Here is a 17,870-nt window from a genome sequence, read left to right on the forward strand (position 1 = left end):
TAATGATGATGCTGCCGTTGTCACCTGGTCCTTGTCCAGACAGCGAGGCCGCGCCACAGGTTAACAGCTCTGTTATCCCCGATAGAGAAACTTCTGGCTCCGCGCGCGCAGTCCAAAGCTAACAAGCTTGTGGCCGGGCTCCCTGCCAGAATAACCGGCTGATTTCTCCTATTGTACAGAGGGACGTTTCCCCCAGCCCCTGCCCTTCCTCCAGTGAGCTCTCCCTGGCAGCCCCTAATGAAGCTTTCTCCTGGCACACTGGGCTCCACAGCCCCAGGCACAGCCAGGTGGGAGCAATCTGGCTTGCCGAGGGGAGCTGCTCACCTGCAGGACTGGGGGTGGCAGTCCGCCCTCTCCTGGGAGAGTGTTTTACATCGGGTGCCGATCACGATCACGATGGGGTAACGATCGCAGGCGGGTCATCTTTTCACCTGGTCCGCGTTACCGTTGCAAAAAAACGAAAAAGGCCACATCAAAGGCAGTGCTTATAAAAATCATCGTCCTAGGCTGAGCTTCAGGCCACGCCAAACTCGCTTCAAAACAGGCCTGTCATCAAAAGAAGGAGAAAGAAATTCCCTTGCCTCTTAGGCGACTGAGTATTTGCGTGTGTAGATTGTTTATGTTTTGTAATTGGGTGTGTGGCTGTATTGTATTGTATTGCATCCGCCTGTGGGTTTGTCCCTTCCGTGTGTGTGCTAGTGGTGTGCTAGTCTGGCCGTCTGTGGGCAGAGGGAGCTGCTGGGTAATGAGGACGCCGGGGCAGGGAGGATGAATCCCTGTCGGGCCGGTCTCTTCCCCCAGCCCCTCTTGCCCCAGCTGAGGGCGCCGAGATCTGAGACCGAGCACGCCACCGGCCCAGCTCCTGCCCACTCCAGTTCATCCGTCCCGGCAAGCGCTGAACTCCCCGGGCACGCACGGCCCGCACCGGGAGAGAAAAACACGTCCCAGCGCAGCTAAACAACGCCTGTCAAAGCGACGATGTCTCGTCGCAGTCTGGGCCTGGGGAGGCTCAGGAGTAAAGTGATCGTCGTGCTGCTGACGTTTACCGTCCCCAGCGCTGTGTATTTGCTGTCTTCGTGGCAGCTCCGATGTCTACATTCGCTATCCCAGTTGACATTTCAGCGAGGCGCTGCAGTGCCACAGGTATTTTCTCCAGTCCATCTCGGGGGCACGGTGTGTGTATCACAGCGATCTCCTTCACAGTCTGGGGAAATCGTCTCGTCTTCGGTTCCTCTCAACAATCCCCCTCTCGCACCCTTCCGTCCTCGCGGCCCACGTGTTCCTCCCTGGCGATCTCTCTGCCTGTCCTCAGCAGGACAGGAACCGGTGGTCCACCAGCGGGGCTCAACCACCCAGCCACGCGATTCGCCCTTCGATTATTGACCTTTTGTCCCGAAGGAATGGGACTGCATTATTAAAAAACACAAAAATAAACAGCGTGCTTAGAAACGGCTGATGCATTTGAAGCTGTTACAGATGTGCCGATAATCTAGTAGCTAGTTTTTCCTCCTATTAGAACAGAGGTTTATATTGGCATGTAAGTGGCGCAGACGTTCTCCATCAAGGGCAGAGCGCCTGTGATGATCAACGTGCAACATGAATTGAGAATCAAGCTGTGTTTTTTTTTTTTTAAATTGTGGAGTGCCACGGTTATTAATGGTGATGGTGGATTGTTAGATAAGATGTGGCAGTGGATATTTAAAATCCTCTGCACATCAGACTTGCTCAGCCGTCCGGTCAGTCACGCTGGGTATCGGTTCTTTGTTTTCAAGGGTGCCCTCTCTGTATCCCCCACCCCCCAGTCGTCTCCAGTGGTGTAAATACTCAGAGCTTGATAACATCCCTGAAGCACACCTGATATTAGTATAATAAACTATAGTGTGGAGAATACACTGTTTATCCCTCCTGCTGAAAACCGCTCCAGCTCTCCTGCTTTCAGGAGCGTGACAAATGCTTTTTCGCACAAAGAAAGAGAAAAAAAATCGCAGCCCAATTCGTGCAGCAAGTGCCCTTGAGAAGCGTCCTTCTCAGAGGGAAAATAATAACAAGGTAGGTCCCGCGGAGGCACTGGGGAGCCGCGGGCAGCTGGGGGGCTGCGCTCCGGATCTTGGACGGCGCAGGCTCGCTTGTGGGACACCACTGCGCGCAAGTTTGGAAGAGTCGCATCTTCTCGGGCTCGGGGGGGGTTTGGAGGGGCTACAGCTGACTTTCTGCCCAGATCGTGGTTTGTGTGACGCCCCCCACCTCCTCTCTCCTGCACCAAACTAAAAAACCTCCACCAACACCACCACCTGCGGATCAGCCCTGCAGCGTTCGGGGCGTTTCCTGACCTTGAGGGCTCAGGGGGTCGACCCGACCCGTCCGCCCGCCCGTTACGCGCCGTCTTCAGAAACGGAGCCGCCCCCGCCGGGTTCAGGGCCCGGCGCACGTCTTGCCAAGGTCCGGAAGAGCGGTTCTGTTCTTACGGCGGCTGGCTGGTTCCCTCACTCCTCCGCGAGCGGGCGCGTGTATTAGCATTCGTGCATCCGCGCGGTTCTGGAGGAGTGCTCATTACACATGAAATTAGCTCGTTAGCGCCGGGACTCTCTGGTGGGTTTCTGTTAATTAGAGTGTGCAGATGGCTGCCTTCTCCATTTTGGCGGCACCTCAGCCCGCTGCGCGGAAGAGAAGAGCCGGTCTCGGCTCTGCAGCAGCGGCGGCGGCCCGGGGGGTAGGGATTGGGGGGACGCAGGGAGCGGGATAAGGGGGTGAGGAGTTAGGGGGCAGGTGGGGGTGAGATCGAGGGGAACAGGTTGCCTTTTCGGCGGCTCCCCGTTTCTCATTCCGCCTCTCACCTCTGCCCGCAGAGAAGAGCACCGTTTGTCTGAGCAGAAGCGCGTAATTACTGCTGGCTGGCGGTGGGTTGTTCGGCGGCGATACCCTCGCATTCTGCAGCTGTCATGCCCTCCCCAAAAGAAAGAATTGAAAAGCAGCTCGGCATCGGTGTGCAAATGTCAGCCGTTGCAGGTTGTGTGCGTCTCTGCAAGCTAATGCTCTCCCGCGGTGTACCTGTGCCACTCGACCGACTTGTTTCCCACAACGCCCCTGCCTGCCTCTTCAAACTTCGCTCTTCCGTCGCCACCCCGTCCGGGCCACTCGGGGAGGTTCTCGCGCAAAGCGGGTGCGCCTGCGCAGGCTTGTCCAGCACGGACCGGTTCGTTCGGGCTCGGTTCGGGCTCGTGGCGTTCTCGGGGCGCCCCGGCCGATCGCCAGCAGGGCGGCGCCTGAGCTCAAGGCCGGCTCCTGCTTTCCGCGCTGAGCTCTTCGCCTCTCGTCTGCCCAGCGTTTCCAAGGGAAGCAGACCCGCAGCGCCCGCATGGATTCGAACAGCTTACTTAGTTAAAGGGACTGCAGGATACGTCGAGGATTTTCAGCACTTCTGAATTGCAGTGCTGCAAAAAAGTGTGGGGGCTGGATATATCCGTAGCGTGTGTAACATGTAACATAGACGATTCGGCTGTGGAGCCTTCTTCCGGTGTGCACAATGCCAGAATGTTACACAGGCAAAACGTTGTGTCTCTCATCTTTTCAGCATGGAATAAACCTTTACTTGTTCCTTTGCAGCCTAGCCTGCTGACATAGCTACCTGCTGGAACTAATGTAGCATATACTACGCATTGTTAAATGTACAAGGTTGACATTTGGTAATATCCTCTAAATGTGTTGAAAAGTCTGCGAAAATAAATATTGTCACGGTTTTGGAAGTCATCTTGCAGTTGAGCACAGCCTTGGAAGGTTTGTAGCAGCTTCTGAAGCTCGCCCTGATCTCCGCTGGCAGGGAGTATACTGTAGTAAAGGTGTCCGAACACAGAAGCACAGTGCTAGGCACCTGATTGAGAGCTGTCTGAATATCTGGGGTCAGAAGAGTATGCATCTGCCCAACTCTGACAGCGGTAAGAAAGCTCTAAGACATTTGTGACTCTTCAAAAAAACCCATTTTCAGGCTGCAGTGTCTCTGAGACTCCTGTTTGGGGCTGCTCTCAGGAGCCTGGTCTATGACAGAGCTTTATGGCAATGTGAAAAGGCATGAAGTTGTCAAACAGCACCTGACTGACTCGTGAGTCAAGTGGGATCAAGTGGTGTAGCTGGATGAAATTGATCTTTTGGAGAGTCTCACCAGGAGTACAATTAGCCCAGAATGGTGAAGCTCATAGTGGAAAAGAATGACGTACTTTCTATGAATAACAGAAATGGTTTTGTTTTGTTGAAGGATATTTTGCATCCTCTGATCCTTGTTAGAATTGAGGGGCAGGCGGACTACGAAGTCTATCAGGGTGTTCTACGTCAAAATCAGGTACTTCTGTCGTGACGCTCATGGCACTGCTGATGGATTTCACAATGGAGTAAAAAGACAAAATCTGTATTGAGCTCGATGCCCAGAAAGTTAAACAAGCATAAAAACCGGTGTCCTTCATCTGTCATCAGTCTCTAAGAGAACAGAGACGAACCTGGAGAGGTTTTGCATGGTGGAGTGGTCAAATCTCCCTCATCAGATGATTAAGAGCCTGTTTAAATGCCACAGGTAGTGCCTTCTTTGAGGTGATCAAATCTGAAGGAGCATTTTACAACATGGAGAAGGCAGCTGCATGAGTGCAGGTTTTTAGAAATACATGTGATTGTTGTTGACAGATGTTCTGTTTCTACAGCAACAATGAAGGTCGTGCAATCCTTTTGTTTTTGTCACAAAATACTGAGCGTACACCTGGATAATCCTGCTAAATCAGATCTTAGTTACAGTTCATCGGAGGTATGAATCTATTTGGAAGCTCGTGCGATTGTTTAAACGTGTAAGCGCTGAACTGTGCACATCCTGATTTGACATGGAGGACAGTACAATAGCATGGGTATAATCTTGAAACTGATTTAGTTGACTGGATGCTTTTTTTGCTTTAATCTTAAGTGACTAGCATGTGCTCCCATTTATATAGCTTGGTGTTGTACTTGTACAATCTGGCTGAAGTACTTTGCTCAAGGCTTCAATGGCTGTGTCTCTCCTGGGACTCGAACCCGCAACCTTCCAATCACACGTCTAGATGCCCCACCACAGGTCCACACTGCTGCCTTGTTAGATATTGTTCTGTTTTTGTATCACCCAGGCAGCCAGAACTTTTCCGCACCAATAAAAAACTCATTCTGTTCTCAATAAGCCGTGCCGCGCTCCAGCGCATCGTGTTATGTGTGGTGGAAGGGGGCGTGGCTGTTGTTAATCCCTGCATCCACAGCCCTCACGAAAACAGGAGAGAGGCGCCGACGTAAAACTCCTGTCAGTTTAATAAACCCAGGAAGGATTAACCCGTTAATGTATTTCCTCAGTGTCCATGTGCCTCTGAGGTTGAGATGCAGGGGGAGTGGACATACAGTAATATTTCAAGAGGGGGTCAAGAGAGACACCAAAGAAGCCCTGTCTGCTGTGATCAGCGGGTGTGGGAGAAAGCGCCATCTTCTGGTCAGAAGTGGGGGTGTGCCACTTGACAGACGTAAAGGGCAGGATACACCTGCCTGGCTCAGGGCATTGTATGCTTTTCGGTCATGCTCTGGGGGAGGTCAGAGTTCATATCCCAGCTCTTTCCTCCTTCTCTGGAGAGCTGGCAGAGACATAAAGTCTTTGAATAAACTCACCATGGTTAAGCCAAGCTCCTGGTTTTTATTGGCAGTGTGGCTTCAGGATCGTTCACCATTGACTGTGTCGAAGAAAACTCTTCCCTCAGGTTACAGTAGGTGTGGTCACGCAGAGTCCTTTATTTATGCCCATGGGGAGCATACAATCATGCAGATCTGAGAGCAGTCTCTCATACAGATCTGTGAGTAACCTCTCCACCGAGATGGTAAATGCAAATTCACACAGGAAAGCTCATTCTAAATTTCCCTTATTAGGAGTTGTTTTTCTCTCTACAAACACTTCTTTGTAATTGACCACTTTATTCTTAAGAAGCAATTTTACCTTTTCTATAGAGAAAAGGAATCGTGTAAATAAAAGGTGTGAAATTTAGCTAGATATTCTGCAGTTTCTAGCATTAGCATCAAAACATCAAATAATATGCTTGCAATTGTCCTTTCATACTGTTGCTAGGTAAAAGGCATTTTTCAAAGCCAACTAGTCACTATCTTATACACTTATAAAAAAAGGTAAATGCTAAAATTCTTCCTCAACTGCCATGGGCCCTCTCTCCCCAGGTGGGCACGGTTTCTGTTAGAAACTTCTGACAGGTGAGCTTCTTCGGGACACAGGATTGTGCTTGGCTTTTCTGGGACCTGTTCCCCACAGCATTGTCAAGTGTCCTGGGGAAAATTTTGCATCTTCAGTTTGAGCATTTCCTGCTTTGTGCTGAGGTTGGTTTGCTTGTTCTCAAGTTGCAGATGTGCTAAAGGAAGACTTTCTCTTTTCTCTTTTGCAGGAAAGCGACATTGAGTACTACGATTCCAAGGCCGAATCAGAATATGTAAGTGCTGCTTAGTCTTGTAGTACTGTATATCGTGACCTGCAGGTTGTTGCAGATTCCAGGTGATGTTTGTGGAAGTATTGGCCTCGGAGCTCTGAGCTCATCCCCTTACAGATCGGAATGTTTGTATGATATGAACATTATGTGTTCAGTACCTACTGCTTGCGGTGTTGATTTTCCTTAACATGATGTTGGGAACACGAGGGGGAAAAAAAAAATTCAGCGTGATCAGAGGATTTTCCACATGAGGTTTTCCAGTGCCGAGTCCCTCTTTCCGGGCTGTGGACGTAAGTTTCCCATGCCCCTGTGTTCCACACACCAGGCACGGGCTGGCCCTCTGGGTCGTGCATATACCACTACCCCCACCACTGAGCCCCAGCAGGTTCTGTACAATTTGCTCTTTGACCCTCCTTGGGTCATAGGGACTGCTTTGGAGCTTAAAAGGAGATGTCTCTTAAAAGAAGTCAGGGTAGCAGCTTCAACAACATGGTAGAGTAACTTGTTCCAGACCCCCACAACCCTCTGTGTAAAGAAAGAAGTGCCTTCTTACTATAGCAGTTGACAATACTGAAGTACTTCAGCGTCAACCAGCCAGCAGCGGAGCTGTTAGGAGAATCCACAAGATATCCCTGTTTAGGGCATCGCTGCCGCCGATCCATTCGATCGATATCTGACTTGGGGGGAAAAGAGGTGGCTAAATTGAATTCAGGGATTTTTAATTCAGATGAAACCATAATCTTTAATTATACATTGCCTGTAATTCACCCCCCCGCCATTCCTCCTCCCAGAGCAGGAGAAACGCCAACAGAAAAGGGCCAGTATTCTTAGCACTCAGCATGTTGAAATCTAAACTGCATCTTCGAACCCTCCCTCTCTCCTTGCTGTGCTGGATGCGCTTCTGAGAGGGAGGCAGGAGGACCTGGGCTGGGTTTACCGTGGGAGAGGGTTGGTACAGCCGGAAATAAATGCAGGAGCTTTGCCCTGGCTCACACAGCCCCTGTGTTTCAGTCACACCCTGATCCCGGTCTCGCTGTTCAGGACTCCCGCTCCACAGCGGCGCAGATGCATGGATCCAAACCAGCATCACCCCCGCAACAGCGTGCCATCGCAGACTCGGGCGCCCAGGGTACCACCCCTGCCCCACGTTTAAACCGTGCATCTTCTTATTTTTATTTTAATGCATGCGTTTCCAGTATTACAGCTTAAAAAGATCATTAACAGCATTAACCGTGTACTTAAGTGAACTGCAGTTTATCTCTATTTGGCATGAACAGAAGAGTATAGAAGCTAGCCATGTGTGTAGGACCACGCAGTACATACAGCACAAGCACCATGTTGAGGCACAGCTGTCCTAAAGGAAAGGGTGCAACCAGTTCAGCTTCCAGTCCTCCAGTGAATGACCTGTCTGGAGACCAGTCAGTTTCCTCCCACTTCATTGAGGACTATCCTGTTCTTTTCAGTTCTACAGATCCTTTAAAGAAAATTTTGTCAAGGTTATAGATTTAGCAAAATGCAAATGCACGAGTGCAAACAATAATAATATAAAAATGGGCTAAGTAAACAGGTGTGTGTGCACTGTTCCGCTTCGCATGATTTGCTTAGAAAGTGCAGGTTTATAGGAAGCATCTGTGCAATTTTTGCAGCTGATTGTTTCAGCTGAGAATCCTCAGGAACAAGCAAAAAAGTGAGAGTCTAGGCGCTTTGTGGGTGGAAGCAGGCCAGCTGCGTTGTTTAAACCACTGCCAGGGCTGATCTGCATGTTTCACAATGACATGCTTTTAAAGACCCCGAGCTGAACCAAAGATTTTTTTTCTGGGGATGGCTGGCTGTCTGAGCTGTGGCCAGACCCGCCCCCAGTTTCTTCAGAGTCACTGGACCTGGTGCTCCCACCCATCAAGTCCAGCTCCCTCAGGCCTGACCCACTGTTCCCAGTGCAGTTAGGAGGGAAGAGGCTGTGCTCCTCTTTCCTGGAGTCCAGTGATTCAGGATCTCTGTCGACACCTGGATAAGACTTGTGTACAGCACCTCGGTTGGAAAATACGTAGCCGAGACGTCACCCCCTATGAGCTGTGCATTTCCTGTGCTTGGCTGTACTATTGTTCCACACCACAGTAAACCTTTGTAAAGTTGTGCACATGGAGCACTGGCTCCAGGTGGCCTGCAGTTGATCTCTGGGTTTGCCTCAAGAGCAGATCTTGAGTCGTTTTGGACAAGACATCTTTACCTGTGTACCTGTGCACCTAACTTTCATTACAGTATTTATCGTTCTTTGAGGTGCCACCAAAATGTTGCCTTCCTCAGCTTACTGGCCCCCATTCACGATTTTGACATACCATTATCACTGTGTTCTGCATGCTGCACGACTGCACTGAGCAGACCAATTGGATTTTCCTTTTTTTCCTGTCAGACTTCACAAGAACAGTGTATGTCAGGGCCTGGATTTATTGAATGTCTCAGTGATGTGAAATTTCCAAACGATCAAACAAAAGATTTAAAATGAAGATGGGGGAAAAAAGCATAAATCAATGCAAGATTTCCATTTCCAGGGTAACTGGGTGTGATTAATGATGAAGTACTTAAGGGGGCCTGTCAAAGCTTCTAATTGGTTTTGATCAATCATCATTTACGCGGCTAAGGCAGAGGCCTGGGTACAACGACTACAGACTGCTTTCTGCTGCACTGAACTTGGTGCGTCTGTGAGTAATGACCGTTGTAATGAAGAGAGAGAGAGCACCTCACTGGTTAAGGAAAAAGAAAAATAAGCTAAGTTCAAGTGACCTTAACCGCTGTTCTACAGGGAGGCCTGCTGACTCAGTTACCTGGTGAGTCTGGGTGAAGTCGGGTGAGAGTGCCAGGGTCGAGTCCGGTCCATCTCAACTCACCTCCCCTTCAGGCTGCTGCCACAAGCTAGGAGGAGAGTCTGGGTAACAGACGTAGGGGTGTCACCCCGGCGTCCTGGCCAAATTTCCCATTGGCCCTTACCAAACATGGCCTCCTAATAATCCCCCTCTATGAATTGGCTTCATCACTCTGCTCTCCTCCCCACTGAGAGCTGGTGTGTGGGGAGCGTTCTGGCGCACTATGGCTGCCGTCGCATCATCCAGGTGGGGCTGCACATTGGTGGTGGTGGAGGGGATCCCCATTACCTGTAAAGCGCTTTGAGTGGAGTGTCCAGAAAGGCGCTATATAAGTGTAAGCAATTATTATTATTATTATTATTATTATTATTATTATTATTAACAGAGGAGACAGGATAGTGATTGGTTAAGTGTAATATCTTTGTGCGGCCAGGAGTTCGGTTTTCCTTTAAGCTGGCTTTTGCGAACAGACCTACAGTGGGCGTCGGAGGATGGAGGGAGGAGGGCGGGTGGTTGGGATGACACTGGCGGATCCTTTTCACGCTCCCTAGGGAACAACCCAGGCGTGATTCTCTTCATTCCCGGGACGGAGGGGGGGGGACGTCAGTGCTCCAGCCCTGTGTGGTGTGTGTGGACGGCGTGCGAGTCCCTTCCCGTGCCCTGGTTCTGGCTGGGAGACTCCAGCCTGCGTGGCGTTTTTCAAGGCCAGAGGACAGGCTGCTTGGAGGGGGATGAAGGTGCAGATGAAGCTGCCTGGGGTGGATTTCCTTTCCACGAGCCCAGGCGCCAAACGCAAGCCCGCTGTCGTCTGATCGCGCGCCCCGCCGCGTCGGAGAAACCTGGCACTCCGAGTCGTCCCTGAAAGTGGGCAAAGGCGTCGCAGCAAAACACGGGCTCCTGAACGTCTCAGCCTCTGGCCGGTGTTTTAAGGAGTGCAGGACAGGAGGTGCTGAAGCGAGTTCCTTTCCAGCCTCGCCGATTCCTGCGCGTTTCTCTGGAGTCTAGGGACGTCTTGCTAATCGAAAGCAATTCAAAGATTCTGTGAGCAACAATTTGACAAGAAGCAGCAGCAGGGACACCCTGTCTGAGGTGGAGCTCGTTTGGAGGGGTTTCAGTGCCAGTTAGAAGTACTGTCCAGCCAGGCGGTGCAGTGTGTGATCTAAGGCTCTAATTCTAAGGGGGAATTGGAGGCGGCTCTACTGCTCTAGAAATAGAACACCAACTCGCCCTCAGGCAACAAAATCTGCCCCTGGAGCAGCTGGGGTGAAGGGCCTTGCTCAGGGGCCCAAGGGAGTAGGATTCCTCTGCCGGCCGCAGGATATGAACCGGCAACCTCCCAGCCACAGGTGTGGATCCTGAGCCACAGTGCCAAGGCTCTGCCCTAGACCCCAACACAGATACCCAGACCACCGGGCCGCTCCGAAATGCAGAGCAAGGAGAAGGTGCAGAATGAGCTTTGCAGATTTCCAATAGGCATGCAGCCAGGTAGAAGACAGCATACTGTAGGTTGTGGTTACAGTGAACCAGGATGTAAAATAATGAGTCCTGCAGTACAGAGATGCCACCTGTCTCTCTTGTTTCCTTGTCTTTTAGTCCGCAAGATGTAACAGCTGAGGAGGAGAAGGGGTGCTGGTATTTAGGATTTAACCTGCCTTATTTCATTATTTTAAATGAAATGGGTGTTTTGGACCTCCCTGTCTGGAATGGTCTCCTTCTCTCTCAGCCTGGTCTGGCCCATAGGTGCTCCATGCTGCCCTGCCCTCTCGCTGTGCGGTCAGCCTGGGGCAGAATCCACCCGTTAAGAGTAAGAAAACTGCACTGGGACGAGACGCACTTGAGTAACGGATAGAACTGAGAGATTCGAAAAAAAAACTGATTAAAGGTGCCATTGAAAGAGTCTTCAAAGTGTCACTTTGGTGCTTCTCAACCTTTAATTAAACCCTGGAAAACAGGGGAAATAAAATTAACAAATTGGTTAATGAATCGAGCAAAACAGGTGCTAAATGGCTGAAGAAAATTAACCAATCAGTCTTTCCTCTGTTGATTTATTTAGCACCTAATTAGAATCTGCCTTGGTTAATTATGATTGGGCTCGAGAGGGAAAAAAAGTGCTAAAATAAAATACCACTTTAAAAAACCCAGAGACGTTGCCAAATTCATTAAAAAAAAAAACAGGTTTAAAAAACATTGCTGTGGAGTCCGAAGTCCTGGTCTTACATAATTAACCTCCAGCCTCCCTGTTTGTTAGCAGAGGTGAGAAATGCAACTTAAACGTCTTTCCAGTATTTCCTTTTTCGAAGTCTCCCTCGAAGTGTCTAGATCTAGGATCTGCAGGGGGTAATGAGAGCTTTTTATATCCTGCAATGCGTACCAGTTTTATACTGCCTTACAGGTCGAAACGCAAGACTCGTCAGACTTCTCCCGATCACCGTCGATCAGCCTTGTGCCGTTTTCAGCCTCGGTGCGCTTGCGGGGCTCGGAGATCAGCACCTGATGTTGAAAGCGACGTGCGTTGAGCTCTGTCTGTCGCGGAGCCGGGCATTTCAAATCTTGCGGCACATAAACAGCACAGCACGCGGCGTGGGAGCCTACTTTGAGTCGCGTGGATCCACATTAAATAATCTTAAATCGATCGAAGTTCGGATGTGAAAATGGATCGTACTACCTTCAATCTGTTTCACCAATTTTAAAGTAAGAATTATTTTTTTTTCCATGGAAGTAAATCAATTCAATCATTTTTAAAAATGGTCTAAATAAAATTATTACCCCATTCACCAATGAGTGTGTGTGGGGGGGCGTGTGAGTTTGTGTTAACTGGAAACTGGAAAGGGGGCGTTGTTTTCAGAACTGTTGGTATAGATCACTCTCAGCAGTAGAGAAAACGGGAGTTTGTTTTTGTTAGAGTTTCTTTTTGTTGGACGGGGTCATCGGAATTCGACCATTACGAGCGCTGTGAGGTACTTCGTGAAATGCACGCTTCGCAGGCGTGAACCTCCCTCTCCCAACCCAGAGGAAACTGAAAGCCTGTTTTCTCCAGCTGTCCTCATGCTGCAAAACATCACGTCCAGGGCGTGCAAACCAGCCTTTCCGCCCGGGTATCCAAGACACGGCGCACTGCGAGCTTCCTCATCTCGCCCCTGCAGCGGGACCGAGTTCAGTCCGCGGGACCGTATCAACATTCAGAAGAATCCGCGCCTTCGGTCTCGCATCTTGTGCACCCCGGCAACAGCTTGTAACTGCCTTTTAATAGACAATTAAAACCGAGCGATAAATCAATGCTCGGCGCCAAGAAAAGGGATTGGAATTTAATTTAGCAAAAATATTTGTGCAGCTCCCACCAGCTCGCCTCGATTTAACCCGCTCAGGAGTTTGTCTGATCGTTATTTCATATTTCGCAAATGCCATATTGCAGAAAATAAAGTACTAGGGGGAAATCGATCAAAACTGTTTCCATATTGGGGGGGGATCATTTAATATCTTCCCTTTGTGTACAGACATACGTGGAGAGTGCACTGCATTGCGTGGGTAACAATGAAAAGTGAAAGCATTAACTGTTGTAGGTCTGCCATCTTCGTGTTTTGTTAGGAGGCCCTTTAAAATCAACTTCGAACACTGAAGTTATTGGTCTGATTCGCGTTGTCTGGGGGTTGATGGTAGGATAATGGTTTGCATTAGATGCAAATCAAGAATCTGAAATCTAATTTTTTTTAAAAGTGCTGATAGAGACAGCCAAATGGGTGCCTTTATGCCCTGCAGCAAAACAAGAACAGCAGGCCCTTCTTTACACAAAGGGTGGTGGGTGTCTGCAACAACGTTACCCTGCCACGTCGTCGAAGTCTGTTTCCCGGGAACATTAAAGAAACCACTTGAAAGAGATCCTTAACACAATTAGCTATTAGCAACCAATTAAGCAAGGTGAGATCTCATTTATAAAAGGCTGTTATGTTGTGGCTTGTCACACGTTGCCTTACACAATGCCCTTTTAACACCTTGCAGTCACAGCTAGGTTTTCTGCACCAGATTAAAATCCCAGGTGCAACACTGTTGGGCACGTTACTGCACTTTGACCTGCTGTACAACTGTCTTTGTAATTTTTTTTCTCGATTGACTTATCTGGTTAAATACCCCAAAACAGGCCTGTGTGGAGTTTGTATGTCCTCCCTGGGTTTGTGTGAGTTTCCTCCAGGTGCTCCAGTTTCCTCCCATAGTACAGTACAGTACAGGCCCTGGTGTGAGAGTGTGTCTGTGTCTGTCTGTGTGTGCACTGTGATGGACTGGCATCCTGTACCCTACCCTACCTTGCACCTAGGATAGGCTCCGGCTCCCCAAGACCCTAAAACGGATGAAACACTAGAAAGTGGATGGATAGATTATCCGTCTGCGGTGATGTAATCAGTGGAGCACTCCAGGGATCTGTACTAGACGGTGATATAGATTCTCTTATCTTTAGTAAACTAGTCAGGTTTGCAGATGATGCCAAATTAAGAAGACCGGCCAAGACGTAAGAAACAGCAAATGAAACTGAAAAATATTGAGATCAAATTCAGAGCTGGGGAAGAACCTGGCAGGTGAGGTTTAATGTAGAAATCTGCACAAATTTGTCTGCAGGTAGTAAGAGAATAAAATATAAATGCATACTGGGAGACAATGAGATAGAGGTGGCTGTTTACGCAAGACGTCTGATTGGGCGTTTCAGTCTGGGGACAAAAACAAGAATGTTAGTTCATGTGGTTAAAAGAGTAGAATCTAGATCAAGACGCATTGCTAAAATTGTATAATACACCAGTGAGACTTCATTTCATGTGAATTGTGTGCAATTTGAATCAGCACCTTACTGAAGAGATATCACTGCTCTGGAACCAGGTCAGAGGAGGATGGCAGGGGCACACGACCCAGATACTCCACGTCCTCAAAGGTTTGTCCAGCCAGCTGACGTCTTCAGAACGAGCTGTGAAATACAAACTGGAGGACACAAGGGGGAAACGTGGTTTTAATTCAACAAACTGCTGGATGAGGTCTTCCAAACTGGAGGGATGGGAGCGTTTTCTTTACTCAAAGGGTGGTGGGAGTGTGGAGCAAGTTCCCCAGTCACGGTCTTGTAGGCGACACCCTGGCCTCTTTCAAGAAGACACTGGATGAGATTCTCGCATCAGTCAGCTGCTAACTATCGAACTGACCAGAGGGGCCTCTTGTTCGCGACCTTTCTTAGGGTGTCTTGTCTGCTTTCTTGTCAACAGGGAGTAAGAGAAAGATGGGGACTGCGAAAAGAACATCTGATTCCTGGGTGTGCGGGATTGTGTCTTTCTTTGTGTATCCACATTCCAGCGTGTGTGTGTGCACCAAACTGTGTTAGGAAAATAAAAAAAGAGAAAAAAATTGCCAGAGGACCTGTTTAGATCTAGATCCTATTTATTTTTAAATTACTGGCCCTACAAACGGTGAGATTTCTCGTCTGTTGATAACTTATCAAGATTGAATCCAAAATGTCACATTAATAGTAAAAGATTAAGCTCTGAACGCCCTTCATCCTCTTTGGACATCTCACACCTCTCGGATTCCAGAACAAGCGGGCTGCGGCCGCGCGGACGAGGCAGAAACCAGCCCCTGTCCGGGCGGCGTGCGCGAGTTCACGGGCCGCAGAGGGGCCTGTCTCTTTCGGACGGGGGGCGGGGGGGGCAGCCGTGTGAGCTCCGCCCCTGCGGTGGGGGGGGCGGGGAACTGGCAGCTACAGCAGCCCAAAGGCGCCGCGACCTTACACCCCCTGGGGTCTCAAATTCAATTTCGCCGAGATTCACATGGCAATCTGGGATTTGATTTGCAGCTCAGATACAGGAGAACGTCATCTGTACTGCTGTGTTAGATTTAGCTTGCTCTGCCTCTTTTATTTGAGCACATTTATCAATGGAAAATGTCTTGAGTGTATATAAAGCATAATAGCATACAGTCCCCTGTGGTCTTTGATCTGGGTGTGAAATCTGCCAGGTTCCCTTCGGACTGGAATCTCGTCTGTGGTGTGAAGGGGTTCCCAGGGGGTGATGGGAACTGTAGTTTTTCCTCTTGACTTCCTGCAGCTATGACCTTAGAATATGATCAGTTCCATGTCACTTTGTCAGTTTTTGCCTGAGCTGGCCGGGAGGTGAGACACTTGCACTTACTGCCTGCCTCTACTTTATCTTCCTGCTGTGAGGAATCTTGGCCACCAAGATTTTCCTTTGAACTACAGGGGAGTCCCAGAGAGTCTGGCTGTACCTGGCAGGATACAGGAACTGGATTTAGGAACTGTGGTGTAAAATCAGAAACCTAAGCCACAAAGTGCAAAATCCATGGTAGACATAGTACGGTTACTTAATTTGGGGGAATTTCTAGTGTATTGGTGTTTCTTCTTTCATAGAGGCTGGCTGGATCATAACACTCATTTGCTCTAGGTCTATTGGCGATATGACTTTCGGACCATCGTGGCTGAATTATTTTAGTGGATTATCCTAGACCAGGATTGGACAATCCTGATCCAGAGGAACCTTTGTGTTTCCACATGATTATTCCAACCCAGCCCTTCATAACATCAATCGGGTCTTTATTGGCCTAAAAGGACTCATTTGGCAGCTTCTCCCACCTCTGCTGGTACAGCTGCTTTGGAGAGACCTGGAAAACCTGGAGATAAAGCAGCCCTGCAGGATCAGGACTTGCCCCCTCCTGTCCCTTGAAGAGTAGGCGGCCATGTTTCTGGAAAACTAGCAGTCTTCCGTGCGGAGTACTGTTTACTTACAGAGAGTAGATGGGATAGTGGAATCCGATAATTCCTTGGCCGTCTGGTTTGATTACAAAGCCTTGTGTGTCTGTGTGCACTATAGTGCTATTTTCATAACCAGACACCATATAAACTGTTCTCGGCAACGGACCGAGGAAGGTCTTGCAGCTGACCAGCAGATGTACTGTATGAGCGCTAAAGCACAGACACCAGAATCAGCTCTCTAACCACAGGGGGATAGCACTAAACCATCATTAGAGCTATGAACCTTCACTACGTGGGGTCTGTCGTATGGATTGTAGGGGACATAGGACGTCCACACAGTTCCAAGAAGGTTTGAAACGAGTTTTAATTTAATACAAAAAAGACCATTTTCAGGAGTGCAACAGCGTGTATTCTTTTGTACAGCTCTGAATTCAGTCGTTGTCAGGAAGGGTTTGTAGTGTGAACACAGGCCCTGCCCCTCTCTGTATGTTAGAACCTATACAAGGATTGTTCCGCACATGGCACCTTGGCTCTTTGTACAAAGCTACCCCCCGCCTTTCAGTTATTCTCGAAATATCACATACAGCAGATGTCCGTCTCTCTGCGCAGAGTACATTTTGAGGGACAGACACAGCCGATCAGATCAAATCAGACACAGCAGATCGGAACAAATCCTGCAGAATGAAAGCGAATATACGAGAGCTCTCTCGTCGAGGCGGCATAATCTGTTCTGCATCACCCTTGTCATGCTGCAGTTAAGACTAGTCCCAGGCTCTCAGCGGCAAAAACGAAGGGTCTGGAATAGAGGCTAGGTCTCCTGCATCTCAAAGCAGCACGCTCCCACGTGGTACCTGTGCCGAACTCCGCGGGAGCAGCTGCTGCCTCTTCAGCATGTGTAGCAGTCTTTTCATCTTCAGGTTTTTGAAGAGACAGTCCAGGATTTTCTCATCTGCCCTCTGTCCAGCCCCCCCTCGGACCCGAAACCCAATGGCGCCAGGGACAATCTGTAAAGGTTATGAGAGAATGTTACTGTGAGAAAATGTAGGAACACTTTGTCCACTTCAGAAAACACTAATGTGCCACCTCTGTTCCTATCCAGCTCTCCCCATGAGTTACAAAGCGGTAGCTTCTTCAAATCGCACTCCGGATTAGTGATACTGTAGGTATGTCGTTAAGTAAGTTAAGGACGCGTTCAGGTGAATGTGAATTCATTTTTGGATACCGATACTGGAAATCCTAGTTTCAGTTTCCAGACTGGGGCACTTACAGTGTGGAGGTTGCATGTTCTTCCCAAATCTGGGTGGGATTTCACTGGGTGCTCCCGTTTCCTCCCACGTCCCGGAGGAATGCTGACAAGGGAAAACTGGTGTCTACAGTGGTTGTCCCAGTGTGTGTATCTGTGTGTGCACCCGGCGCTGGACGGTGTCCCGTCCAGAGCATCAGCCTGCCTTGCACCCTGTGTTTGCAGGACAGAGTCCAGAGTGCGTCAATCCAGGATAGATGGCTCTAAAAAAAAAGAACTGCTGCCCGTTCTGTCTCACACATAGGCGCACATAATTTATGACTGTTTCTTAAGGCAAAGAGACCAGCCACTGTAGCTAAGTTACTAGAGACTGGCAGTGTCAGTTCCTGTGATACGTAATATCTGGGCTAAAGAAAAAAGTGCTCCTTTCCTTCGGTTGGCTGGGTGGGGTGGAGAATGCAAATAGGAGAAGAATGCTTTTGTCTTCTGCCCTTAATTTAGAGCCGTGTGCCTGACTAAGTAAAGGTAATTACAGCTTTTTGAAGATGCTTCCTGTC

At 49.1% G+C, this 17,870-nt stretch overlaps 1 protein-coding gene across 2 annotated transcripts in view; it reads left to right on the forward strand.

The window, feature by feature from the left end:
* The window catches only part of cacna2d2a (calcium channel, voltage-dependent, alpha 2/delta subunit 2a), a 253,399-nt gene that overhangs the window by 152,328 nt on the left and 83,201 nt on the right, over positions 1 to 17,870 (forward strand). For both annotated transcript variants that reach the window (XM_069189531.1, XM_069189532.1), the window contains exon 5: positions 6,435 to 6,479. In XM_069189531.1, coding sequence (XP_069045632.1) covers positions 6,435 to 6,479 — 45 coding nt within the window. The remainder of the gene's footprint in view (positions 1 to 6,434; positions 6,480 to 17,870) is intronic.

This window comes from Lepisosteus oculatus, chromosome 4 (genome assembly GCF_040954835.1).
Source record: "Lepisosteus oculatus isolate fLepOcu1 chromosome 4, fLepOcu1.hap2, whole genome shotgun sequence".
NCBI classification, from domain to species: Eukaryota; Metazoa; Chordata; class Actinopteri; order Semionotiformes; family Lepisosteidae; genus Lepisosteus; species Lepisosteus oculatus.